This window comes from Pelobates fuscus, chromosome 5 (genome assembly GCF_036172605.1).
Source record: "Pelobates fuscus isolate aPelFus1 chromosome 5, aPelFus1.pri, whole genome shotgun sequence".
NCBI lineage: Eukaryota > Metazoa > Chordata > Amphibia > Anura > Pelobatidae > Pelobates > Pelobates fuscus.
The window spans coordinates 116321790-116349684 of NC_086321.1; the positions used below are offsets into that span (position 1 = coordinate 116321790).

At 40.7% G+C, this 27895-nt stretch overlaps 1 protein-coding gene across 1 annotated transcript in view; it reads right to left on the reverse strand.

Annotated features, from left to right (window-relative positions):
- The window catches only part of LOC134610868 (trichohyalin-like), a 64052-nt gene extending 36379 nt beyond the window's left edge, over nucleotides 1–27673 (reverse strand). Inside the window, exons 1-4 of the mRNA XM_063454167.1 lie at nucleotides 27586–27673; nucleotides 18114–18195; nucleotides 15734–15837; nucleotides 13051–13129 (exon numbers count right to left, since the gene is read on the reverse strand). Of these exons, the coding sequence (XP_063310237.1) occupies nucleotides 13051–13129; nucleotides 15734–15837; nucleotides 18114–18180 (250 nt within the window). The 5' untranslated portion in view covers nucleotides 18181–18195; nucleotides 27586–27673. The remainder of the gene's footprint in view (nucleotides 1–13050; nucleotides 13130–15733; nucleotides 15838–18113; nucleotides 18196–27585) is intronic.
- Nucleotides 27674–27895: the final 222 nt, after the last annotated feature.

A 27895-nucleotide genomic window follows, 5' to 3' on the forward strand; every position in this document is an offset into this window, starting at 1 on the left:
ATGTGATGTGTGAGAGTGTCTGTGTGAGTGTCTGTGTGTGTGTGTATGTGTCTGTGAGTGAGTATGTGTCTCTGTGTGTGTGTGTGTGTGTGAGTGTGTGTGTGTGAGTGAGTGTCTGTATGTCTGTGAGTGTGTCTGTGAGTGAGTGTGTGTGAGTGTGTGTGAGTGAGTGAGTGTCTGTGAGTGTGTGTGTCTCTGTGTGAGTGTGTGTCTGTGTGTGAGTGTCTGTGAGTGTGTGTCTGTGTGTGAGTGTCTGTGTGTGAGTGTCTGTGTGTGAGTGTGTGTCTGTGAGTGTGTGTCTGTGAGTATGTGTCTGTGTGTGTGTGTGTGTGTGTGTGTGCGCGTGAGTGAGTGTATGTGAGTATGTGTCTGTGTGTGTGTGTGCGTGTGTGTGTGCGTGAGTGAGTGTATGTGTTACTATGAGTGACTGTGTGTGACTGTGTGTGTGAGTGAGTGAGTGTATGTGTGTCTGTGAGTGTGTGCGTGAGTGAGTGTATGTGTCTGTGAGTGACTGAGTGTGTGCGTGAGTGAGTGTATGTGTGTCTGTGAGTGATTGTATGAGTGTTGCATGTGAGTGTGTCAGTGTATGTGTGTGTCTGTCAGTGTGTGTTTGTGAGTGTCTGTCAAATCAGTGAGAGTATCTTTGTCATTGAGTCTGTGTGTGACTATCAGTGTGTCTGTCAATGAGTGTCAATCAGTGTGTGTGTGTCAGATCAGTGAGTCTCTGTGTTTGTCATTGAGTGTGTGTGACTGTCAGAAGAACACTAAGGGACAGGGAAGGGAGGGGACCAATAATGGAGGGGGAAAGGGGCTGGTTAAGAGGCACATAGGTGAAGATGTTATTTTTGAATGGGGGGGTGAGGGGGGGGGGCGGAAAAATACATCTTCGCCTATGTACCCAAAAATCCTTGCACCGGCCCTGCATGTACATACTCAACAAGTCTCCCACAGAACGCTAAGATAAGACCAGAAGCCGCAGAGATTTCGGCATTTCCAATCTTCTACATTTGTCCGGTTTAAAAAAAGCTTTAAATTAAGAGCTTACAGCATCCTTACCAAATACATCACACAGGCTTCAAAAGATACAGCTAAAAAGCCAAATTTTGTATATTTATGATATGTTAATTCAACACACAAGATACAATACTTGTTTTGTTTGACGACTTACTTAAACCAAACGTGTAGCTTGTTTCCAGAGATGATGGAGTGTGAGGTGGAAAGCTCTCTCCTTTTCTTTGCATCCCATCTTTATCACTGCATAATGATTTCAAAGCATTGTTATCCCCATAATGTAACTGAATCTGAGAAGAGGCATCTTGGAAGCTTTTCTCCACATCTGTTTCAGCTGGAGGTTTGTGGCAAACTTTCTGGGTATCCTTAGACCGATTTATCCAGCTTTCCACATGGGACCCTATTTCTTCAGTATGAATTGATTTTCTGATTTCCTCTTGGCTTTTTTGATCAGGATAATGACCATTTGTTTTATAATCAGTTAGCCCTTCAACAACAAAAGATGGAGTGGTTTTATCTAGAAAATGGCTCGGGTCCATAGAAGAACATACGTCTAACTTGTGATCAATTGTGTTGCCTTGCAGTCCTGGATTTGTGCTTACATCTTGTAGGTCAGGTTTTGTTACCAGGGGAATCTTCCTGCTAAAGTCTTCTATTATCGTGGAGGTCAAAGGATATAGAACAGCTTTGTTATCCACCTGGTGGTCTTTTTGGGAACCCATACTTCTTTGCTGGTCTTCTGCACCAGATGAAAAATGACTTCCTAGTGAACTTGTTTTTCCAAAACTGCTTAGGCTAGAAGGTGTTAAAATATTAGCTTGGCTAAGTCTTGATATTCTCCCTCCAAGAGATTCAACACTTTCTCGTCTGCTCCTGGTGCTTCCTGAACACTGAACTTCATCATTGATAGAAACAGCAGCTTTCAAATCCCCTTCCAACTCTTCTTTAAACTGCTGCAGTATGTCTTCTCTTCTTGCTGTGTTAAGTGAGAAGTTATCTTCAGGTAGACCTGCATTTTCAAGGTTATTGTCTACAAATTTAGATTTTTCATTGTTGTTCTGTGCGCCATTCAGATCATCAACCTCATTGCTATTATTAGACACAATTGGTTCAACCAATCTTTGATTGAACTTGACTACAAAGTCTTCAGTGCACACACTTTCTGCGGAGTTAGAGTCACTGTGGTACTCCTGGAGATCTGTCTGCTCAGAGCCTAAGAGGTGAGTTAGCCTCCATTTGTACTCTTCTTTTTTACACTCTTTCTTTTGTTCATTAAGGCCATCAGTAACTTCATTTTTGGGATTCTGAGAATCTATTTCAAGAGTCTGTCCATGAGACTGTTCCGTGTCTGCACAAGAAACGGAAAGGGCATAACATTAAGTTGATGTGCCTATAAATCCTATGTAAAAACTTGTTCTATTAAACTCATCGATTTTGTTCCTCATTCAGAAGGTTAGCTTAATGGTACTTGTTTTATCCCCCTTTAGAAGGGTAAAAAGCCGAGTCGGCCTTGATAGTGAACCAACTTACAGCAGAGTTAAAGGGAATCTCCAGTGCCAGGAAAACGATCAGTTTTCCTGGCACTGGAGGGTTCCTCTCCCTCCCACCCCCCAATCCCTGGTTACTGAAGGGGTGAAAACCCCTTCAGTCACTTACCTGAGGCAGCGACGATGTCCCTCGCCGCTGTCTCCTCCTCCGCGCCGCTCCTCCTCTTCATTGCGTCAGCCGGTGGGCGAGACTGATCCCGCCCACCGGCCGGGGAGACCTAATGCGCATGCGCGGCAATGCCGCACGTGCGCATTACGTCTCCCCATAGGAAAGCATTGAAAAATTATTTCAATGCTTTCCTATGGGGAAATGAGCGATGCTGGAGGTCCTCACACAGCATGAGGACGTCCAGCGACGCTCTAGCACAGGTTTCCTGTGCTATGAAGGAGGAAGTGACCTCTAGTGGCTGTCTAGTAGACAGCCACTAGAGGTGGAGTTAACCCTGCAAGGTAATTATTGCAGTTTATAAAAAACTGCAATAATTACACTTGCAGGGTTTAAGAGTAGTGGGAGTTGGCACCCAGACCACTCCAATGAGCAGAAGTGGTCTGGGTGCCTGGAGTGTCCCTTTAACCCCTTAAGGACCAAACTTCTGGAATAAAAGGGAATTATGACATGTCACACATGTCATGTGTCCTTAAGGGGTTAAGGGTCCTTTAGTCCATTGATAGCACATACTAAAGTTTCTCTGAAAAGGCAGTGTTTACATTGAATAGCCTACAAGGACAGGCTATAGACACCAGAACATCTACATAAAGCTGTAGTGGTTATGGTGACTATAGTGCCCCTATATGAATTGTATTTTTTTCATTGAAAAATAAGCTTTTGTTAATTTAAAAAGAAAATAACTTGGCTCCTAACTTTTTTTAGCTGGCTCCTAGATTCCAAGAAAATATGTCAAGCCCTGTGCATACATCATACACATATAAACATATAAACATACCCATATATCTCTCAGTGTAAAAGAGTTGCTACTAGAGGAACGTGTCTTACCAGTGACTACATCAGACAATATGCTAAGGTGGTGGTTATAAAAAAGTTACGCGTTGGATGTACCCATGCCAAATGTGGAACATCCCTTAATACACTATTACTCTTGGAGTTTGGATACTTGGAGTAAAAGCTGTTGTACGCTTACCTTATTAGCACTCAGAAAGGCAAAGAAAAAAACAACACAGGGAATCCAAAAAGGAAATAACATCTGAATGCATTTGAGATCTTTTGACAACTTTTTTTTCTTTTTCCTTTTTGGTTCCACCTATGTTGTTTTTCTTTATGTGCCTTTGTGAGTGCCAGTAAACTTTTTATGGCAAGGTTACAGCAGTTTGCGGCTTTTACTCTGTGTGTGGGACTGGAACCTCCTCGCGTGGCTTCTCTCTGGTCATCTGGACAGCAAGACCCTTCTATTTCTATATAGTTACAGATTAGTTTTTACTGTACACATTTTTTGTCAAGTATACTTTTTCGTTTTGGATACATTGCACCCTTGAAGCTTTGGTCCCACTGCCAGTAATGCTCAGTCCTTCATGCTTTTTGAATATTCTTGCTAATACTTCGAGACTTTCTCATGCATCACACACAACATCACAACATGTCTTCTATATCAGCATTGATGTATCCCTATACAGCATGCTCAGGTGCTCGAATTAAAAGGAAATGGCAGTTCTCTATCATTTATACCATTGAATTAAACATTGGAAATGACTTGTTTTAGCCTTTTTCATATAATGTTCCATTTTGTTTTCAATTTAAATTAAAGATTGAGCAAAATACATCATTATCCAGTTGAGACAAGACAAAGCCAGGGCAAACACTGCAAGTGAATAAGAGAAACAGAAGCATTGTTTCATTTCTCCTGTTCTCTATACTGACTGCCAGGTGCAAAGAACAGAGCTTATAGCAACTACTGACAGGGAGCTAAGATGGAGGCAGGATAAAATGCTGTGGCTTAATTACATTTCATTTAATTTTATTTTTTACACCTCACAGATACATATTTATTAAATGTAAGGATAATCAAGCATTATAAAAATAAAATAAGCCCCTATAGCTTTTCCATTTGGCTAAGGATACAACTACTTGCTACTTTATTCTTACTTTGCAGGTAAGAATAGGAGGTAGTTCACATATCTCTATAAATGATCAGTGGGACTGAAAAAGCATTCATCTATTAAATGCAGACAGAGAGTCACAAGGAAGCATTAATGCACTGACTGCATGAAAAATTATTTTAACCTGAATTATATTTTTATTTTCAATGTAATCTCCTAAAGGTTACATAGTTACATAGCTGAAAAAAGACTTGCGTCCATCAAGTTCAGCCTTCCTCACATATGCTTTTGAGTGGCAAGAGATATAATGCTAACACCAGTATAGCATTCATCACTGCTTACAACCATGACTATAATTAGGTATATAATATCAAATCATATTTCTCCATTCTCTATACTGACCTTCAACACAAGTTATATGTTAAAGTGGGCTGTATATTCTCTGCCAGAAGAGCATCAATCTGTTGTCATTTTGCCCCAGTTTATTCAATATTAAAGAGGTACTATAGTGTCAGGAACACAACCACCATTTAGGTGGTCAGCCCCTCTTACATCGGTTTAGAAAGGTGATTTACTTACCTTTTGCCAGTGCTGCGTGGGGCTCCTCACAGTTAGCCCCATGCCCAATCCGCCTCCTTGGATCAGAATTGATAAATCCAGCCAATCACAATACTTTCCCATAGCAATTCTGATGATCTCAGCCAAGGAGGCAGGTTCGGGACGGAGCCAAATGCCATTCTAGCCAATCAGCAATTCCTCATATTGAATCAATGCATCTCTAGAATGTTTAGCGTCTCCATGCAGAGGGTGAAGACACTGAACAGCCCAGGAAGCACCTCTAGTAGCCATCTGAGGAGTGGTCACTAGAGGTGTTCGTAGGCTGTAATGTAAACACCCCGTTCTCTCGGAAAAGGCAATGCTTACAATACAAAGCCTGCAGGCACTGGCCATACTCGCCAAAACAACTACATTAAGCTGTAGTTGTTCTGGTGACTATAGTGTCCCTTTAAGTATTTTAGGCCACATGGCTATCCAGGAAGGGCATTCTTTTTAAAATCGTTATTTGTCAAAGGCATCACAAGTCAAATGCACAATAATGAAATACAGCAAAGTCACACAGGGTCACTCCCTAAAGTGAGAATTCTAAGTACATTTCAAATTGAAGTACAAAATAGCTGAGCTGGAAATATTTTACAAGTTATAAATTAGCTATGCTTTCAGTTCGACTACTTTGGCCTTAAATGTGAAATTCCCTTTGAATTTTCACTTCAGTAAATAACTGACAATGTTGCAATGCCATTTCCAACAAATGAAAGTGACAGTGAAATAGCGTAAGTAAAGAAGGAATGAAGAAATAAAAAAAGAGGAAATACAGGAAAAATGGTAAAAAAAAAGTTACAGCAATAGAAAGAATTGCAATAGAAAACGCATTTTAGACAGTGATATGATGAGCTTATAAATCCAGGTATTTATCCAGACCAGTCTGTGCTGCTTGAGAAATCCACACATCGTGACTGTCAATTATCCATGTCCATATTATATTACCTGCTATCTTACGGAGCACGCTTTTCAGCTACTGCCCACCATGTAGCCAAGAATAACTCCAATAAGGTCAGTTATAAGTGTAGCTTGCACCAAGGCTATTTCAAACATAACACTGACCATTGATTACATGTAAAGTGTGTACGAGAGAGTGAAATGTCCAATTAGGGAACATATTTCATCTACTTTGATAAGAATACCACGTTGCCAGCGGGTAAACATTTCCTATGCAAAAATGTAAAATTCCCTGCATAAAAAGAGACATTTTCTGTGAAGGAATGTGATAGGCTTAGTGCACTTTGTCATTGTATGACAATGTATCTTTACAAGCAGAACTAGACGTTTATAAGGAGTGGAACAGTGATAGGTTCCATGCTGCTCGATTCGCTTATCATTGGAGTACCACATGTTCTTGCCGTGCCAGTAGTGTGCAGATAGTTCCGTCTTAGCTGTTAAAGTTACCTTAGCAACCTATTTATTCTCAGCAAGTTTAGTAAAAATGACCCTGGGTCTGGTTGTTCTGTTTAGTACTAGATTTAAAAAAGATGAGATTTGCCCCCACAAAGACCGTAAGTGTGGGCACGTCCACCACTGCATGACCGCAGCCTCTCCAGCATTTAATGGCTGGAATTAATTTAACTTAATGCAGACATAAGGACAAAAGAAAAAACATTATGTATGCTCCATCATTTGTAAACCACTGAGGTCGTTTAACTGCGTAGATAATTCATTTGCTTCTCGAATTTGTGTGTGAGTATGGTATCAGGAAGGCTTCTAATAGATATAATAAGAGTGGCAAATCATTCATTTTTATGGTATTAAATTTAATAAGCTCAGCAAATCAGAAATGCTTCCAGTCTTGAATGTTTTGTTTTATCTTCTTTTTCAAAACTCAAGAAGAGTAATTTTAACCAGTGGTCCACAACCCAGTCCTCATGGACCACCAACAGTCCAGGATTTATGCCTTTCCCTGTTTTATTCCAATGGAGATACTGACAAAACCTGGACTATTGGTGGTCCATGAAGACTGGGTTAGGGAACACTGATTGAAACCATATAATTGAGATAGATTGTACTGTAATAGCAGCAATTTTTGGATGAAGTCGAATGACTAAGAAATTAGGTGCATGCATGTAATTATGCATTATTTTTTCATTGCGGTAAAGCTAAAAACAGCTTGCAAAACCTGCAGTTCTCTTGTCTGCTGCCTTTGCAGACCCACCCCTTTTAAACTCGCCCCGACTTTCTGTGACTGTCCAATCACAGAGTTCCCAATGCAGCTCAACTAGTTTTTGTAAGGCAGGTGCTCTGAGCTATTGCAGCCTCTTGAGTTTAGCTCCATTGAGCTAACTAAACCAGGAAGTCATATTACATGCTGTCTGCTTGAAAGCCAATGGGGTGTAACAAGGTTAATTTATAAAAGAGTCAATTTCTATTGAAATCTCCACTTTCTGCAAAATGAAAAATAGAACACACTTTCCACACATAAAGCTTTTCAGCAAGTGCTCTGGGGGTGTGGAATGTCCCTTTAATAATATATTCCATATCTCAGTGGAACTTAAATATTCTATCATATGTTCTTTGAAGCCTTGCTGTTCAATAAGTTACTGTAATTGTATGTAGTCTGATATGATTTATATTTTAAGTATTATACCTAACTATGGCTTCAAATAAATATTAGTGGATACGCTTTTTAAATGATTTAATATTTTGGTTAAACTATTTAAATTATTTTTTCAGCATATAAAAATGTAAAAAAACATATACCGGTATTATATATAATAAAAATCAATAAATGTAAAATATTACAAAATGTAAATATTTTTCACAATATTAAATAATTTTAAAAGTGTATCCAAAAATATTAAATAATTAGGAAAGTTTATCCAACAATATTAAATTAAGGCCTATAGTGGAAGCAAATAACTATCAAAATGTTATTTTCACTCATTGTACAATGTGTTAATCTATGTAGAGTGCTCTCGATAAGAATGCTGTATATGAATTGTAAAATAAATGAACATGTGCATATCAAGGTGTATATCTACTAAGATAGGTGATCTTCAGAGTCTGTGCTTAAATGACCACTATAGGCACTCAGACCACTTCAGCTCAATGAAGTGGTCTGGGTGCCAGGTTCATTTAGTGTTAACCCTGCAGCTGTAAACATAGCAGTTTTAGACAAACTGCTATGTTTACACTAGGGTTAATCCAGCCTCTAGTGGCTGTCTCACTGACAGCCGCTAGAGGCGCTTCCATGCTTCTCACTGTGAAAATCACAGTGAGAAGACGCTGACGTCAATAGGAAATCATTGAGAAATGCTTTCCTATGGACGGATTGAATTTGCGCGCGGCTCTTGCTCCGCATTATTATTATTTTATTATTTATATAGCACCAACAAATTCCGTAGCGCTGTACAATGGGTGGACTAACAGACACATAATTGAGATCAAACCACTGGACGTACAGGAACAGATGGGGTTGAGGGCCCTGCTCAATGAGCTTACATGCTAGAGGGAGTGGGGTATAGTGACACAAAGGGTTAAAGTAGGGGAATTAAATACAGGGAGTGCAGAATTATTAGGCAAGTTGTATTTTTGAGGATTCATTTTATTATTGAACAACAACCATGTTCTCAATGAACCCAAAAAACTCATTAATATCAAAGCTGAATATTTTTGGAAGTAGTTTTTAGTTTGTTTTTAGTTATAGCTATTTTAGGGGGATATCTGTGTGTGCAGGTGACTATTACTGTGCATAATTATTAGGCAACTTAACAAAAAACAAATATATACCCATTTCAATTATTTATTTTTACCAGTGAAACCAATATAACATCTCAACATTCACAAATATACATTTCTGACATTCAAAAACAAATCAGTGACCAATATAGCCACCTTTCTTGCAAGGACACTCAAAAGCCTGCCATCCATGGATTCTGTCAGTGTTTTGATCTGTTCACCATCAACATTGCGTGCAGCAGCAACCACAGCCTCCCAGACACTGTTCAGAGAGGTGTACTGTTTTCCCTCCTTGTAAATCTCACATTTGATGATGGACCACAGGTTCTCAATGTGGTTCAGATCAGGTGAACAAGGAGGCCATGTCATTAGATTTTCTTCTTTTATACCCTTTCTTGCCAGCCACGCTGTGGAGTATTTGGACGCGTGTGATGGAGCATTGTCCTGCATGAAAATCATGTTTTTCTTGAAGGATGCAGACTTCTTCCTGTACCACTGCTTGAAAAAGGTGTCTTCCAGAAACTGGCAGTAGGACTGGGAGTTGAGCTTGACTCCATCCTCAACCCTTAAAGGCCCCACAAGCTCATCTTTGATGATACCAGCCCAAACCAGTACTTCACCTCCACCTTGCTGGCGTCTGAGTCGGACTGGAGCTCTCTGCCCTTTACCAATCCAGCCACGGGCCCATCCATCTGGCCCATCAAGACTCACTCTCATTTCATCAGTCCATAAAACCTTAGAAAAATCAGTCTTGAGATATTTCTTGGCCCAATCTTGACGTTTCAGCTTGTGTGTCTTGTTCAGTGGTGGTCGTCTTTCAGCCTTTCTTACCTTGGCAATGTCTCAGAGTATTGCACACCTTGTGCTTTTGGGCACTCCAGTGATGTTGCAGCTCTGAAATATGGCCAAACTGGTGGCAAGTGGCATCTTGGCAGCTGCACGCTTGACTTTTCTCAGTTCATGGGCAGTTATTTTGCGCCTTGGTTTCTCCACACGCTTCTTGCGACCCTGTTGACTATTTTGAATGAAACGCTTGATTGTTCGATGATCACGCTTCAGAAGCTTTGCAATTTTAAGAGTGCTGCATCACTCTGCAAGATATCTCACTATTTTTGACTTTTCTGAGCCTGTCAAGTCCTTCTTTTGACCCATTTTGCCAAAGGAAAGGAAGTTGCCTAATAATTATGCACACCTGATATAGGGTGTTGATGTCATTAGACCACACCCATTCTCATTACAGAGATGCACATCACCTAATATGCTAGTAGGCTTTCTAGCCTATACAGCTTGGAGTAAGACAACATGCATAAAGAGGATGATGTGGTCAAAATACTAATTTGCCTAATAATTCTGCACTCCCTGTAGTTTGTTAGAGAAGGGTTTATTGAGTGCTTGGTAGGTCATTTTTGACAGTTGCAGGAGAGGAGTCATGGGGTGGGGGATGCGCATGCGCATTCAGAGCTGATGTGGGAAGAGGGAGGAGAGTTTCCCAGCGCCGAGGGTGCCCGACACTGGACAAAAGTAAGAGTTTAACCCCTTCAGCCCTCTTAAGCCCAGCGGGAGTGGGGGACCTAAAGACTCTATAGTGCCAGGAAAACGAGTTTATGGTGGTCCTTTAATAATAATGCTAATAACAATATACCTTTAGGATGGCATGTTGCGGGTCATTATGTTTCCTTGCCAACCTACTTTTTAGCAAATATTGATTCTATTACGCTATATACATTGTTGTACCACAGCAGCAGCTTACAGTATGCTTAGAGTATAAGAATAAAATAGTAATCAATAAATATCTCTGACAGAATAAAGAGAGTGAAAACATGCTCAGAATACAAAAATACCATATCAATCAATAAATATTTATATATATGACAAAGTAAAGAGTGAAACCAGATGCTTTTCATCATACATTCATATTCATGTGATGATCATTTTTCCAAACGTAGTACAATATATTGTGATTCAACCAAACCATTGATATTTCACCAGTATATTAACCGAAAAAAAATGAAAAATAAAATATTATATATTATATACATATATACACACACACACACACACACATACATAACATCACCCTAAAATATGCCCTAGCTTATTTTCAGGGGATGCTCGTAATATAAGCCCTAGTCGCTTGTTCGCTAATCTAGGTTTGGGGAATTTTTCACGAACATAGATTAGAGGGATTGCATACTCTAGTAAGCTTATCTATGTTCGGGGAAATTTCCCTGAACATAGATTTGCGGATTCCATGCCTTAGTGAACTGGTCTATGTTCGAGGGAATTCTCCCGAACGTAGACCTGCTTTCCAGCACATGCTTGCTACGTTTTTTTTTTTTTTTTCTTTCTAAAATAAGCTCCAGTGCATTTTGCAGGGGAAAAATATATATAAGACCTGGTCTTATTTTTGGGGATAGACGATATAGATATAGATTATATATAATATATATATATATAATTATAATTTAAATAATTTTCAACAGAAATAAAACGTGAAATGGTAAAATATTTCTAATAGAAAGAAGGAATAGTTTCAATTTCTCTATTGATAGCTACTTGGCAATTGTCCAGATTTTTTATAAAGTAACAAATGTTATCTCTAGTGTCGTTATCTGATATACTGGGACAGATATTACATACCACTAGATGGCAGTAGTCATAAAGGCAGAAGAAAGCCTATAAAATGGAGAATAGTATTTACTGACCGATGCTCGATTGCATTATCTCAGGTCTTTAGATTGTGAGCTCCTGGAGGCAGATACTTCTTCAACTACTGTTAATACAAGTCATACATGTGTTGTTGGAATGAAAGGTCTTGTTTCCAACTGTACACTGGGCACGATATGTTTGTGCTACATAAATATATTTAACTGTATTTACTGCTTGGTTAGCAATAGTAAGATTATATCACATGCATAAACCAAGTGGGTCAGTTATACATGTAAATCAACGAATGTGGGGAATATTATTTACTAATGTATTTTAATAAACAGCTACAGTTTCACTAATACTTCAGAAATATATGAAAAGTCCATTGGCCTCTTCTCCTGGACTCTAGGGTATTGCACACCCATGGTCCCTGATCTTGCAAAGCTACCCATCAATACAAGCCTGCAAAATCACTGAGTAACTAGCATTGAAACCCATAGACTTTATGGGAACCCAGCACCAAGTCATTATAATATTCTACAGTGTAGCTGTAACGTAATAAAGTACATTTTAAGCTGCATGGCCATGTTTAACATGAACGTGATACTTGTTTTCTTAGTAAAATGTTTGAACTAAAGTAATATAATATGTATGTGATGCTAATTAGTTAAAATAAGTAATCTAATAGAAGTGATTATCTTTAAAGGACATTTAATAATATGAGGCCCATGATCACAGTCTGTTGAAAAATACATAGGGATCTTTGATCTTAACTGATTATGGCAAATCAAAAAGCCAATTTCTAGTGTTTCAGAATATTGTTGTTGGTCATAGGAATTGTTTGGATAATATTCTATTCTATTTAACCCCATAAAGCAGGGGCAATTTGTACAATCTCAGTGTGACTATAATTGTACACTTTAGTGTAGTAGTTTGTGTATGCTTGGAATTGCATTTCTGAAATATACTTACTCTAGTAGATCCAGCTGAACTACATATAGCTAGAAGCAGCATTTATATGCTGTAGGCAAAATATGTTCCCTCTGAAAAATCCCTACGCAGCCAAACCCTTTAAATTACATGTGAAAAGCTGTATTGATTCAAATAGGATCTCATAATAGAGAGATTTATTAACTGATACAGACATTATTGAGTGCAGCATTATTCTATAGCGGTGACATTTTTATTTACAGAACTAGAAGAAAAGAATTCAAAATAACAGAATCATCCTGTTTACAGGGTGCTGATTTATTAAAATAAACAGGCCAGAAGGGTTAATTAGAATACGTATATTAAACAGAGACTTTAACATTTCCTACTAGTCTTTCAATATCTCCCAAGTAAGGCATGAATACTGATGTAACTTATAAAGGAATAGTACTGTCCATTTACAATGCAGGAGAGGTATTTGCAGTATCTGGCAAAACTTTTTAAAAAGTCATTTGAATTATGACTTTAAAACATTTAGATAACATGTTAAATAAGTAAAATAAATATAGTTTACCTGCATTAAACACCTCTGATGTGCCAAATTTTGAGTTTTCATCTGCATTCTTTTGTGAATTCTTCAATGTTGGCCTTGGCTGAAATAATAGATAATTTCATTTAAAACCAAAAAAGAACAAAGCACAGTGATAAAAATGTTATGTTGTATTCACCAACTACCAAAACAGTTTTTTCTTTTGCTCTCCATTCTTCTGGGTCTAATTACATCCAAGGACGTATCTTCCGCAAGGCAAACAAGGCATCTGCCTTGGGCGGCACTTTGCAGGGGGCGGCAAAAAAAGCCGCCCCAAGCGCCCAGGCAGATCCCTTGTTTGCCTCGTGTCCTGCAGGACTCAAGAGCTGGTCAGCTGGCCACATTTAAGCCCCCCAGAGGCGGGCGGCGGGCAGCGAGGGAGCATGCTCACCTGAGCTCTTCCTGCTCAGCTCCCTCCCGCACAGCTTAATGAAGCCGGGAGCCGGAATATGACATCACTTCGGCTCCCGGCATCACTAAGCGGCGCGCGAGGGAGCTGAGCAGGAAAATCAGAGCTCCCTCGCCGCCTACTTTGCCTGTCCGCCCCCTGCCTGCCTGACCAGCTTCCCCACTGTACCGCAGGTAAGTAATCCACTCCAGCTCTTCCAGGGTGGATTTAAAATAAAATTCAAAAAATAATAATTAGTGAGTGTTGGTGGAAATGTGTGTGTGTGTCTGTAAATGTGTATGTGTCTGTAAGTGTGTGTGTCTATGTGAATGTGTGTGTCTGTGAGTGTATGCGTCTGACAGTGCATGCGTCTGTCAGTGTGTCTTTCTATCAGTGTGTAAAATCAGTGAGTGTGTGTGTATGTCATTGTGTATGAGAGTGTGTGTCTGTCAGTGAGTGAGCGTCTTTAAATCAAAGTGCGGCTTTGACAGGAAAGGGTGGGAAAATTTTTAATTGGGGGGGGGGGGGGAGATGGGGTGCCCGAGCACCGTCCTGCCTAGGGCAGCACAAATCCTAAATACTCCACTGATTACATCCCCACAAAGCACTAAATACTTATCCTGGCTGCTGTGGTTTAGCATCTTCTGAAAGTCTTGATGATAACCTTTGAAAGCTGCAGTGATTTGTGTGCATACAGCATGATCACAAGCAGGGTAAAAAGTAGCACTGCATATTTACAATGTGTTTATTGCAACAGATGTTGAAGAAGCTGTGTGTGCCAACATGTTTTGCGGTTACGTATCCAGTTGGGTACCCACATGTAAGCTGCAATTTTCAGTGTACTTCACTACAAGAAATAGCAGAAAAGACACCAGACAATTCTTGTCTCTGTAAAATATGATTTATTTAAATACTTTTCAGATAAAACATAAACTGCTGTAATGAACCTTGAGCCTGGTATGGTACCATATTTAAACAAAAGTTGCTTTTAATTATCTGTAAATCGTCTCTGGTTTTTATTTAAAAGAAAATATAATATTTTCAATGTGTTTAGAAGCTTTTCATTTGAATTAAACATCAATATTTCAATGCCCTGGTACAAGCATATATACATATAACACATTTTTCGTGTGAATTATTATGGTTTATAAAGCGCCAACAAGTTCCGTAGCGCTGTACAATTGGTGGACAAACAGACATGTATTTGTAACCAGACGACTTGGACATGCAATCTCATGTTGTCTCTATTTAAACAGAGGTCAATTTTTTTTCACCAGTACTACTAAAGTTTGTATCTTGGGATAATCCTACCTATTCTGAATGTTACTGAACATTTATTCTAACTCAGTGAATTCTGACAGTATAGAATATTTATTTCAGGAGATCTACAACACCAACATTCAATGCACTTGCTGCATAGCCCTTTACAAACTTTAACCCCTTAAGGACCAAACTCCTGGAATAAAATGGAATCATGACGTGTCACACACGTCATGTGTCCTTAAGGGGTTAAAGACTATGAAAAAGAATCTTTAGCACTTGTGGTACAAAAGTAAAAGTTTTGGATTTGTGAAAACGTTACATTATCTGCCCTTTTAAACCGTAAGTGAAATATGCATGTATGGCACAGGTTTCTAGAAGAGAGTGCGGCATAATATTATGATTAAATTCAGTACGGTTTAGACTACTGAAATATACTTCCTATGGTAGTTCCAGCTAACTATATATAGCTAGAAGCAGCATTTATATGCTGTAGACAATATTTGTTTCCTCTGAAAAAATCCCTACGCAGCCAAACCCTTTAAATTACATGTGAAAAGCTGTATTGATTAAAATAGGGTCTCATAATAGAGAGATTTATTAACTGATACAGACATTATTGAATTCAGCATAATTCTATAGAGGTGACATTTTTATTTACAGAACTAGATGAGAATGATTCAAAATAACAGGATCATCCTGTATACAGGGGGCCGATTTATTGGACTAAACAGGCCAGAAGGGTTAATTTCAATACCAATATTAAACAGAGACTAGTCTTCCAATAGCTCCCTAGTAACACATGAATACTGATGTGACTTATAAAGGAATAGGTAGCTGCGTGGGCTGTAATATTTTTATAGGAGTGACTTTCCTCTTTTAGTACAGATGATTTTGCATATGAATAAATGCTTACATAAATGGAACAGGACATGTATGCTATTGTGTCTTTCATATTTAGTAATCATTTATGATAGCTACATAATTCGGATTTTTAGAATGTTGGTATGAAATCTCTACCTGCAGCTGGTCTAACTGTTCATCAATGGCATCCAGGAGGTAATCACAGTGGTCCCTGTGTCTCTCTTCTGACCTCTGGGAGGACAAGAGCTGCATATGTAGGCCTGATGTACAATGAAACACAATTCATAAGAATTAAATTATTAATAAAGGTTAAGGCTTACTACTGTCAGTCGTTTTAAATTCATAATTATTAATCCATAGTTCCATAAATCCCCACGCTTTATCACAGATTATACTGCAAATGTTTTTTTGTTTTTTTTGAAAATCTGTTTATTGAGAAATATGTAAAATCATCATGAACAACATGGAAAAACACGCAGGTCCAGGTTTGCAAGTAAAACATCATAACAAGAGCGGACAGACGATATAACTGAGCTGTTGCCAATAAATCGATTGCAGTATAGATAACACTATGCAATAGAGCAACTGGACCCAACTGTGCCTCAGCTTAACGTCAGCAGGATATCAGAGATGAGCAAGAGTAACCTCATATATCAGACTACACCACTAGCTATATTCGTGATTGTTATGTAGTTCGCATTGAAAAGGATTATGTCTGGAGTTACATCTGCTGTTGCACACAAATCTCGATATATGAATTTGTTGTATGGGGTGCTCAAGTATACTGTCCATCTCGTGAGTGATGTATCTGTTAAGTAGCGGGGTAGCAGTAATGACACCAGAACATAGCTCTAAGTGCAATGAAAGTAGCATCATGTTACGAGAGGAGTACCCCAAGCACTAAACTAACGTGGGAGTTGGGACCAATATCCAACTATGGCATCGCATATGACACATCGACGTTCCCCTCGACCCCAGCTCTGGGTTGGGCTTGTAAGGCAGCCTTGTGGCTCTGTGTCTGAGGGAGGGCGTTTGGAAGTTCCCCCTCTTGTGTACCATGAGAGAAGTGTACAGGTGTAGTGTATGGAGGGCACTGCTACCGTGTAGGGATGGACTGAGTCGTGTGTCTGTCAGGTCAGGGGTGTCCGTCTCGTTAGGCGCTGTATCGCTACCAGGCCGGTATCCACCTTACCTGATACTCAGGTATCTCATATCCTACCAAGAGTGTCCACTGTCACATTATACTATCGTACATAAGTACCAGTTCCCCTTATCACTCTTCCAGTGTAATGTGTTAACTGCCGTCTCACAATGAGCTCCTAAGAGACCCCTCCGGCCCGAGTCCGGAACCCCAGCCGCCGACAGGTAGAATAAGGGAATGGAAAGGCAAGGGATAGAGGAAGAGCAAGGTGCACAGGATGTGATCCTTCCTGCCTAGCTCGGGCCGGCCTGCGCCCCCGCCACGGGGCCCGGTGCGCCCCCAGCACTGCGGTATCGAGAGATATACAAGAACCACGGCATCCACATCTCTGCATGCCTGGTTTCCCTGCCAGTTAAGGTGGCGTGCGCTGCCTCCGCTCCCTGGATCTCCTCCACCCTACGAATCCATTCAGTTTTGGTAGGTATGTCAGATTGTTTCCAATGAGCTGGGATGTTGGCCTTGGCGGCGTTAAGCAGGTGCCGCAGTATCGACTTCTTATATGAAGATATAGAGAACGACGTGATGTGTAGTAAAGCAAATTCCGCGTTCCAATCCGGGAGGTCCCCCAGAATGAGTGTGATTGTTTCCCTAATCATTTCCCAATATGGGGTTATGGCTGTGCATTCCCACCAGATGTGCAGTACCGTTCCGCGTGTCTCCTGACACCTCCAACATACACAGGGTATGGAAGGAAATATAGGACGCCTACCTTACTACATCGTATACCAGAGGGAGATGAGTTTATAGTTCATCTCTTGGTAATAGGAACTCATGGAACTCTTATGTTGCCAGAGCAACGCCGCTTCCCATTGTTGTGTCGAGAGGGATATTCCTAATTGTTCTTCCCATTGCCTTTTGAACGTTGTGGCCGCTGCCGTTTGACCGGTCAGGAGGTATTGATACAGCACAGAAATAGCATGTTCCACAGCAATGGTCGCAGAGGTTCTCAAACCATGTGAGAGCTCTGTGCAGTCTGTCTTTATGTGGTAGTGTTTCGTAGTAATGCTTCAGTTGAAGATATCGGAAGCAGAGGAGATGTGTCCGTGGTCTGTCGCCCAGCATTGAGGGCAGAGTACGTAGCCTCCCGCCCTCAAGAACCTTGTGTATAGGTATATACATCCTCCCCTCTTGCAAAGGCCAAGCTCCGGGGGGCAGTCCCCCACCTATGGCCTCATTATGTGTGAGTGGGAGCATATACTGCAAATGTTATAACCCAAAAAGGTATAACCCAAGAGTAATAAATAATCAATCTCTAATAAAATATAACACTTGGTTGGGGGTGATGTAATAGACTTATTTAAAATATCCTTGAAGTAAAAAGCACCAAGTCCTTACCTATCCCAGTGTACTCTTCTGCAGAAACCTCAAACTCAGTATTCGTGCCTAACTCTGTAGAAGCCATCTTCTTTTAAAAGGCCTAAAAAATAAGATTTAATTAAGTATAAGTCATCAGATAACTTCTTTGAACCGCTCATACCCACAACCAAACAACATTATTTCATTCACACTTTTATAGAAAATGACAGTTCAATTTGAGAGCACTAATTAGTTTCCCATCAAAGAGTTGAAGTTCCTGAGCCAATTAATCTTCTTTTGTATTATTTGGCAAGTTGCGGATAGTTAACAAGCCGGATATTAATTGCTACACCGCATTTATGCAACGTCTGAGCCAGGCAAAGATACTGCAGCTGTCCAAACTCTGAGCTGGAAAAGGTCCACAGCATCCAAAGGTCTACATTCTGGCATTTTATACCTTCTGGACAGTCAAGAGACACTGGCTCTTCTATGAGATGAGAGGAAAGTTCCAAAATACATTTAACAATTACTTAATGCATCAGTAAGAGAAGCGTCTAATTGCAAAACAATAATTGATCATTACACGGAGTGTTGAAAAGCTAGAAGCCATGATGTGCTGAGCAAATTGCAATGTGACACTAAACATCATATGTTTACTATTTTATTATATGTTTTACATTTTCATAATTGTGAAACTCAGAACATTCACCACCAGTAACCTAAGAGTTGCTTGTGTCAATAAAACGCACAAAAACATTTTAAGACCCAGCTGTGCTTAACAACAAGGAGGGTAATATTTCACACGACATAAACAGCAGGTCCCCAGGCGTAATGGTACTGTAAATGCTCAGTGATAATGGCCATTGTTAAATTGATAACAAGGATAGTATGGATGGCTGGCACGCCATCAACAATCCATCCCTATGTTCTACTAAATCAGAGACCTTTCTGGTGCAGAAGAGGTACAAGAAAGCATAAATAACTGCATATATTGAATTAATGGTTCAGCAGTTTTTAAGCAATGTTCATTATAACATATTACTGTTTCATAATTTGTCTTCTTCAGAGATCTCTTCCCATACTGTTAAAATTCCCAACATGAACATGAAATCCTAATCCTTATGTTGCATGTGTTTAACCCCTTAAGGACACATGACATGTGTGACATGTCATGATTCCCTTTTATTCCAGAAGTTTGGTCCTTAATGGGGTTAAACTGGATTAGAACTTTACATGGTTTGTGCCAAATTTCCAAAGAGGAGGGTGGTTATTTAGATGGTTGATAATGTGTTCCACCTATCTATCCTCCCTAATACACAAGTATGTCCCGTCTAGGTCCCTACGCTCTGCCGAAGACCTGCGTCTATTCTCTGTTCATAGTCCCACCTCTGATGCTTGAATTCAAGACTTCTCTAGGGCAGCCCCATTCCTGTGGAACTCCCGTCTCTTTTCCATTAGATGCTCACCCAGTCTCAACTCCTTAAAAAAAATCATTAAAAACTCAGTTTCACAAAAGCGTATCAATTAAACTGTTAATGGCTCCCAACTGATTCCTCTCCTGCAACTGTCATTTAAAAAAAAAAAAAAAAAATAAACACAACACACAAGTCTTCAGTAAATACTATTCTACCAATCTACTTCCCTAATACTATCCTTACCTTTTGTGTCCCTTTACCGCACTCCCATTAGCATGTCAGCTCATTGAGCAGGGCCCTCAACCACTCTCTTCCTGTACGTCCAACTTGTCTGGTTACAACTACATGTTTGTTAGTCCACCCATTGTAAAGCGCTACGGAATTTGTTGGCACTATATATAAATAATAATAATCACATGTGTGCTAATGTTATATTTTTTTTCTGTTTAACAGTTTGTTTTTAACTCTTTGAGTAAGTCTTTTCAATATATAATAAATGTGACACTATTATTCCAGGTACCCTTGATAAAGGCAGCCAGTTGGTGCTGAAACGTTGGGGGGGTTTGGTGACTCGTGTTTCTGTCTGAGGCTTGTAAGGATTTTTGTGGTAATTTATTACTATTATTTCATTTTATCTCCCTTTACTTCTGTTACTTTGTTTATATATGTTTTCATTCTGGTACTTTTTTGTACATAATAAAATTTAAAAAAATTTTGAGATAGTTATGGTGTGCATTCTATATTCTATATACATTTGAATATTTAAAGCACTTGAGGGAGCGCTTATATGGTTTGCACCTGGCTGTTCTTATATTATTTTGTCTCTCCATGTGCTGTTGTTTTGAGAACTATTATTCCAGGATAAACATTAAAAGCACACACACACACACACACAAAAAAAGAGTACATTAAAGCAGCACTGGCACCTTGCAGAATTTGCAAAGACACTGAATAGTGACATCGCTGCTGGGGGTCTAGTGACCAGGTGGTGGTTGGGGTGTGGGCAGTTAAAGGTGAGTCCTACTTACCAGAACTTACCTAGAAGTGTCAGGCATAGGAAATATAGAGAGACAAAGTAGTCCCTACTTTGTTTCAGTATATCTCTTGACTGGGTTACAATAGGACACAAGGGCCCTGCTCAGTGATCAGGTTTTCAGCCTACAGTTTCTGTAACGTATCCAGAAGAATGAATTCCGGGTGTACAATTTATGGCTAACTATAGAATTTATACAGAATTATATTATATACAGTGTCTGTTGAGTAGAAAGGTAGTTATAGCAGGTAGAGGATGTGACCAAGGTATGATGTGTTTCTGGGAGAGGAATTACACGGTACGTTAATGTGGTTTAACAGAGATGGACTTTTTTTGATAACGTAAAATATTTTGTCTACCAACCAGTTGAGAAGGAATACGTGGCTTACCCCATGCTCCAGCTATTTTAAATCTTGGTTTTGAAAAGGATATGTTTACTGAGAGCCTAGGAATGTAAGCTAAAGTATGAATTTTTGGGGAATTAATATCTGTCTTGAAGAATTTTCCTAATGTGACTGCCCTAGCTTATTTCAGAGGATGCTCGTAATATAAGCCCTAGTCGCTAGTGGCTAATCTATGTGGGAGGAATTTTCCCCGAACATAGATTTGCGGGATTCCATACTTTAGTGAACTGATCGATGTTCAGGGGGAATGCAACCTGCTTTCTAGCACATGCTTGCTACCGTTTCCCCCCGAAATAAGACATCCCCCGAAAGTAAGCACTAGTTAGTTTTTTCCAGGGGAAAATGAATACAAGACCCGGTCTTCTTTTTGAGGAAAGACAATATATGTGCCTCCCTTACTCAATCAGAATCCATTTTTCAATTGAAATATTGCCTTCCTCCCCTCCAACAATGCCAGGCCTTATATTCTTCCTCCGTGAGAATTCCTCCCCTTATCCTCCCCGTCCACACATTTGTTAGTTTTCTGCTCCTACCTCTTGGGGCATGTACCAAAGCCCAAACAATGTTTCGCTATGAAGAGCATTTAATTGGCCAAAATATAGGATAACTTGGCCCGACACTATTTTATTCTATTTTAACAATTTTCACATATGAAAACAGGGATGTGGCAGGGAAACCTAAAGTAAATATGTGCAAACAACTTTAACTATTAAAAAAAACAAAGAACTGTTGGAGTAGCCCTTTAATATATCCGAACCTTAAAGTACCATTTGTAATGAAAAATAGTTTTAAAAAGCAAATTGTGGGGCGGAGCCTAGCTTCCAGGCTGAGCAGACGTGCAGGACCCAAGCTCCTGACCAAAACTGCTGTTTTTGGGGGGAAAACCCCAGAAATCCGGCACGTCCACTCTCTGGATGAGAATAAGAGAGGAGGGGATACCCGGGGGAACCCTTCGACACCCGAAGCAAGCCTGACACTAGCCGGGAACCCTAGAAACCTGCTGAGGCCTACCAGGGATCGAAGCGTGGAGAGGCGGTCGCTCTCCTCGCTAGAGACCAGGCTCACAGACACCTCAATCCTCCTACCCCCCCCCCCCCCTTTGGACCGGTGGGGGATATCCCGGTCCGCACAGGGCGCAGAAACGTGCACCACAATGCCTGAACCAGGAGGCCGCACCGGGAAAATCTTGGTGAGCCACGAGACACCCTCAGGCACTTCATCACCCCACATGACTGCAGGATCTCTAAAGATGGCGACAGTGCCCTTACCTCATGAGCACAAGCAGCCCTGGTGTGTACAGCAGAGCTATGAGGAGCAATCATTAAAGCGACTGGACGAAATCTTTAACCGTTTCTGGGCAGCAATAGAGGCCCGCACAGCACCATCCCCAACCCAGCAGCAAGTAAGAGGTCAAGATGGAAGTAATCGGAGGGGGAATGGGACACCCGCAAACCCGCAAGAGGAGGGTGAGCTGGGGAGGAATTCCAAACTCCCACGAGGGATCCCCACAGCTAACATACCTCACAACATGGCCACTCACCTTCATAGGCCGAGAGCCACACGAGGCTCAGCCTCACAGCTTCACCCACAGGCGCGGAGGATCACTCGCCGGCGGCTGCCCGCATCCCACAGATCCCCTGCATACCCCAGGCGGCGGAAGGATAAGGTGATCAAGAGAACCAGAACCCAGATGCAAGCTCTCACACAGACCTGGGGCCGGAAGAGCACTGCGCCCTGGCGGGGATATGCCGACCTCCACCTGAACTTGCTGAGCTACATGAACTCCCTACAAGACTCTCTAGTGGCAACTGTAAGCCCCCAAGCCCTACGCTTGCCTTTCCTTTGCTTCCAGGCCCTAGGCATAGGCTGACTGCTCGCCTATATTTCTGGGCTGTCCTGCCACACACACACTGAGACTTAACAGCATGATGTCGTGGCTACAGGGTCCCATATAACCCTTGCGGCTACTTTAAATTGGCCTGGCAGCGACCCCTCCATAACCACTTTTTGCCGTATATCCCACTGTTCTAACCTGTTATTAATACAAGTAATGAGGTACTGCTAATCGTTACCTACCTAGCTATGCCTATATATATATATATATATATATATATTGTGTCTTGAATTCGTCACTGCATGTAATGTCCTTTCTATTACCTCAATATTCATAGCATGATTACTTTTCGTTACACTGTAGCCAGATACTGCTCTGTCTTAAATGTGTTCCTGCAATCTCTACCATAGCATAGGCGACCCTGCAATGTTAAGCATCCAATAACTTTAATCTACTTCATTTTATATCACTCACCTGTTCCAACTGTTTAGTTAAGCATGTTAAATGTAAAAATTGTGCAACTTATCATGCCACTGTTTAACTTGTATGAAAACTGAAATACGCTGGTGTGGCGCTTATTGAATTATTGTAAGCACCTGCACAAACAAAAATAAAGAATTTAAAAAAAAAAAAAAAAAAAAAGGGAAATTGTGTATATTATTTACTGAGTAAGCTGTACATTTATTTCAAGCAATATACTTGTATACACACTGCATTTTATCTTTCACTGTAGCAAAATAAATTTCAATTTGTATGAGTACTTCGCTCTGCGATGTTTTTTACAATTCTTAAAAAATTTCAATTTTTAAATCTTTAAATAACTAATTTTGGCTGAACAATGCTGAGCCTTTAGGAAGAAGGCTTAAAAGATAAAAGTCGGCTTGTTCTTCCTCTGACAATACCCTTTAAACATGACAATACCCTATAAACATGATGCATTTTGGAAAAAATATAAAATAACATATTGACAAATTCTAATATAGAAGATTGTTATTCTGCAATAACACATGGAAGGTTTTTTCCCCTCCCTAAAATGTTATGTGACCTACACATGCACCAACGAACCAAAAAGATAAGCAAGAGAAATGATGGTGGGATGTTTGTTCTAAACTATATATATTCTTACAAAAAAGGGATACCCAGGAGGAATAAAAATTGTAAGATTTTTTGTTCAGATTGCTAGTGTAGAATAATGTTCTACTTCACTGTAAGAATGCCATATTTTACTCTCCTGGGACAACATGGACAGATATTTCATGATTATCTGTCAAGCAAATAAATAAAAAATAATTCTATATTTATTTTACATTCAGATGATTGTATAATACTTCTAACCATCTAATTATCTCTGAGACATTTCGTCTTCCAATATTTCAAGACTAGTACTATTTCTGAAACAACTTAAAGGAAAATGGCAAAAATCTGAATTTCTGGTTTCTGGTTGCCTCGAATTCCCGTTCCCCAGTCATGAGCAAATGTTGATGTATTGAGCAACGAGCATTAGAAGCTTACTATCTATATCTGCGTGTCCATTTGCTAACATCAGCTATCTTGTAGGATCTTCCTTAACCCCTTAAAGACACATGACATGTGTGACATGTCATGATTCCCTTTTATTCCAGAAGTTTGGTCCTTAAGGGGTTAAACCACTCTTTTATACTCACACGTGTAATTGTTTGTGAAAAAAACGGCATCTGTTAGCTTCACTCAAAACTAAAGGGTCAATGCCCCCAGATCACTATATTGAGATGAAGTGGTCCTTTGATTTGTTTAACCTATTGTACAGCACTGCAGAATATGTTTGCGTTACATATATAATTGTAATAGTAGCTCTGTTTATATATCCTTTAATTTTGTCCATTAAAGCTGTATGCCCAACCACAATTCTGGCACTAAATGTTCTCCTATCCTGACCTTGTACAGTCACTAATCATTGCTTTCTATGACAGATATGTACAGCAGCCACCCTTATGTGTCATAGAGTCATTCATGAATAATCATTTAGGTGATCGGTTACTATCAGATACTGAGCTACAATGGACACACATGGTGTATTTTATTTTTATTAATTGGAAAGCAAACATAAATATTCTCTCATGCTATTTTCTGCTTGCTGTACACAGTTTCACATTTAACTAAAAATAGATTTCCGTTTTTGTGAGCAGTCGGCTATTCTGTGGCTGAAAACCTCCACTGGGAATCGATCAAGATAAAGCAAATTCATTCAATACTCAGTACACAGACTGCAGGCCTCACAATCAATTGTTCTCATTAAGTTTCACAGGTTGAATTTCATCAAATTCAGTGTCCAATCAGAACATTTCACAAAAACATGCTTTCACTGTATTCCCAAATCACATTCACATTTTATTGTTTGCATGTTACAAGGGACACTATAGGCACCAGAACCACTATAACTTAATGTAGTGGCTCTGCGGTCTAAAGACTGTGTCTGCAGGCTTAGCAGTGTAAATGCTGCCTTTTTTGAAACTGCTGTCTATAAGGGTGCTAGAGGGACATCTTGGATTCGGACCTACAAAGACTACAGTACTGATGTTCAGTGTCTCCACACTCTCCATGAATATGTGTAATGCTCCCCATAGATATCCACTGACTCAATAAGATGTTAATTAACTAAGCATGGCAATTTTCTGCGCATGCACACTAGCCTCCCAATGATTCCCAAACGGGAAGCATTGGATTGGCTAAGATCAACAGGATTCCTGATCTCAGCTGAGAGTTTCGGGAAAACTGTTATATTGGCTTGGTTGGGGCCCTTATAACAGCTAACTATTGTCCACATTTTGGGTCATTTGTTTCAAAGGATGCACGTGTCAACAAGATGTTGTGGACTGTAACTCCAATCAGTCTCAAACAGACAAAGCCTGATTGAGAGCACAGTAGGATTAACCATAAGGGGACACTAGGTTGGCTGCCTAGAGCCCATGGGTTAGACAGGGGCCTAAGAACCATTAAGCTACTTGATCCCATTAAAAATCGCTATTTGTTACTTTACCCTACTCATGTATGTTTAGTATAATTATTTTATGTTTGACTAGCTTATGACATAGCGTAAAAACCTACTATCCAGAAAGTTACAAGCGATGTTGTTTCGTGTTATGTAATGAAATGCTTAAGCAACGAAAATCTATACTGTTCATAACCTTATTTACTTAAAAAATGTGCTAGATCCACCGTCTACCCCTATGTTTAAGCTGTTTACCACGCGCTAGAGGACTGCCTTTGGGGTACCTCACAAGCGACTGTTCTAATCGTATGCACAACTAAAATAAAGAATAAAAAAAAAAAAAATTGCTATTTGAATAATAAAGGAGAGTAGCCAAACCGGTAACCTGCCCATGGCCACATGGGATCTCAAAGCGACACTGTCACCGTCTGAGGACTTTGTAGAATTCGCATCACCTCTGGGGGTTCGTTGCCCGGGGGGGGGTAGGTAAATGTGAGATTTACTTATCTGGACCCATCCCTCACATGCACCGCCATCTTCCTCCAGCGGGTCCTTTTCAGCGTCAGGAGCTGACGCCACAGCTGAACTCTCACCCATGCACGAGAGTACAGCATTGAGGTCTAAGGAAGATCCTGCAAGATCCTCCATAGACAGAGCCAGTGGTGTACACACAATACATGGGGCTCCGGTGTGAAACTGATCTGTGCCCCCTTCCCCGACACATACATACACACACATACAGACAGACACACACATACAGTACATAGACACATAAACACAGACACTTACATACAGACACACACACATACAGTATGTTTGTGTCTGTATGTGTCTGTATGATACAGACACATACAGACACATCCATACAGACAGACACACAAAATGTTTAAGTCACCCTCCTGTTTCCTACCTTTTGCAGGAGGGTGACTTCCCTGGGGTCCAATGTGGGCTCAGCCTGATGGGAGTCAGAGTTCCCACTCTGACTCCCTCCTCCTTCCTCCCGCGCGGCTCTCTGATAGCTGGGAGGAGTGACGTGCAGTCACTTCCTCCCAGCTATGTCTGACATCATCACAGGGTGATGACAATCCATGTCCATAGGGTGACTCTGACAGCATGGGCCACCCGATGGACCCCTTGGAGGGCGGCCCCGGCGGTTTGCCGCTTGGGCCGGGGCCACAAAAAATGGTGGCGGACCCCCTGGAGTGACAGGCCCGGTCACAGCTGAGACCCCTGCGACCGTGGTATGCACGCCAGTGGACAGAGCCAATTCTCTGCAGTCGTCACTAGTGATGGCTGGGGGGCGGACTGTTTTAAACAGCGGTAGCTCTGCCCAGTTTCTACAAATATCAGGCGTAGGAAAAATACTTCCCTATTTTGTCTCAGTATTTCTCTTGAATGGGTTGGAGTTTGAGTGAAATTTGAACAGAGTCAAAATGACTTTTTTTTTTTTTTTTTTTTAAATACACATTTTTCAGGGCGGGTGACAGTACCGCTTTGATCCTCTGAGAGTGATGAGTGTTGCTGTTCACTCTACTGTGTAAGTTTAGGATTATGGGGCTCTCCGCCTGGGCTAGGGGTAACTTTTCATGCAAGACACTGTGGACTGCAATTCCCATCACTCTTAGCTAAGCAAAGGGTCAGGCAAATATCCAAGGTGTTACAGAGTGAGTACAGTGCACTCAATAGATGGGGGTTACAAGTTACACTGCAGACACCATAATGAATGCACTGTGCTGAACATGTCCTGCAAGCAGCTTCACATGTCTCTTTCTGTTCCTCTCACAGCTGGGATCCCCGGAGTGTCTCCCCATGACCAGCACCCAGTGCATGCAGTGCCCCGGGCTCCCCGTTACTCACCCAGTCCCAGGCCGCACCGTGCGATGGCAACAAGCGGTTACAATCTGTTGGAATCCGACACAGCTCGCCAGCCATACACTGGTTTCCAGGCAACCGCCACACGCCGGAAGTCCCGGTCGGGGTTGTCATGGCAACCGAGTTCGGCTTGAATGGTCTGCGCCCGGTGATTGGACGAGGCATATTTAGTTGCCTAGCGACGCTTTTTCTAGGAGGAGAAGTTGCTGCAGCGCCAGAATGTGAATGCTTAGCGCGCTGTGGGCAGGCCAGCACCCATTCCCATCACTCTCAGCCAGGCTGATAACATGGCTCG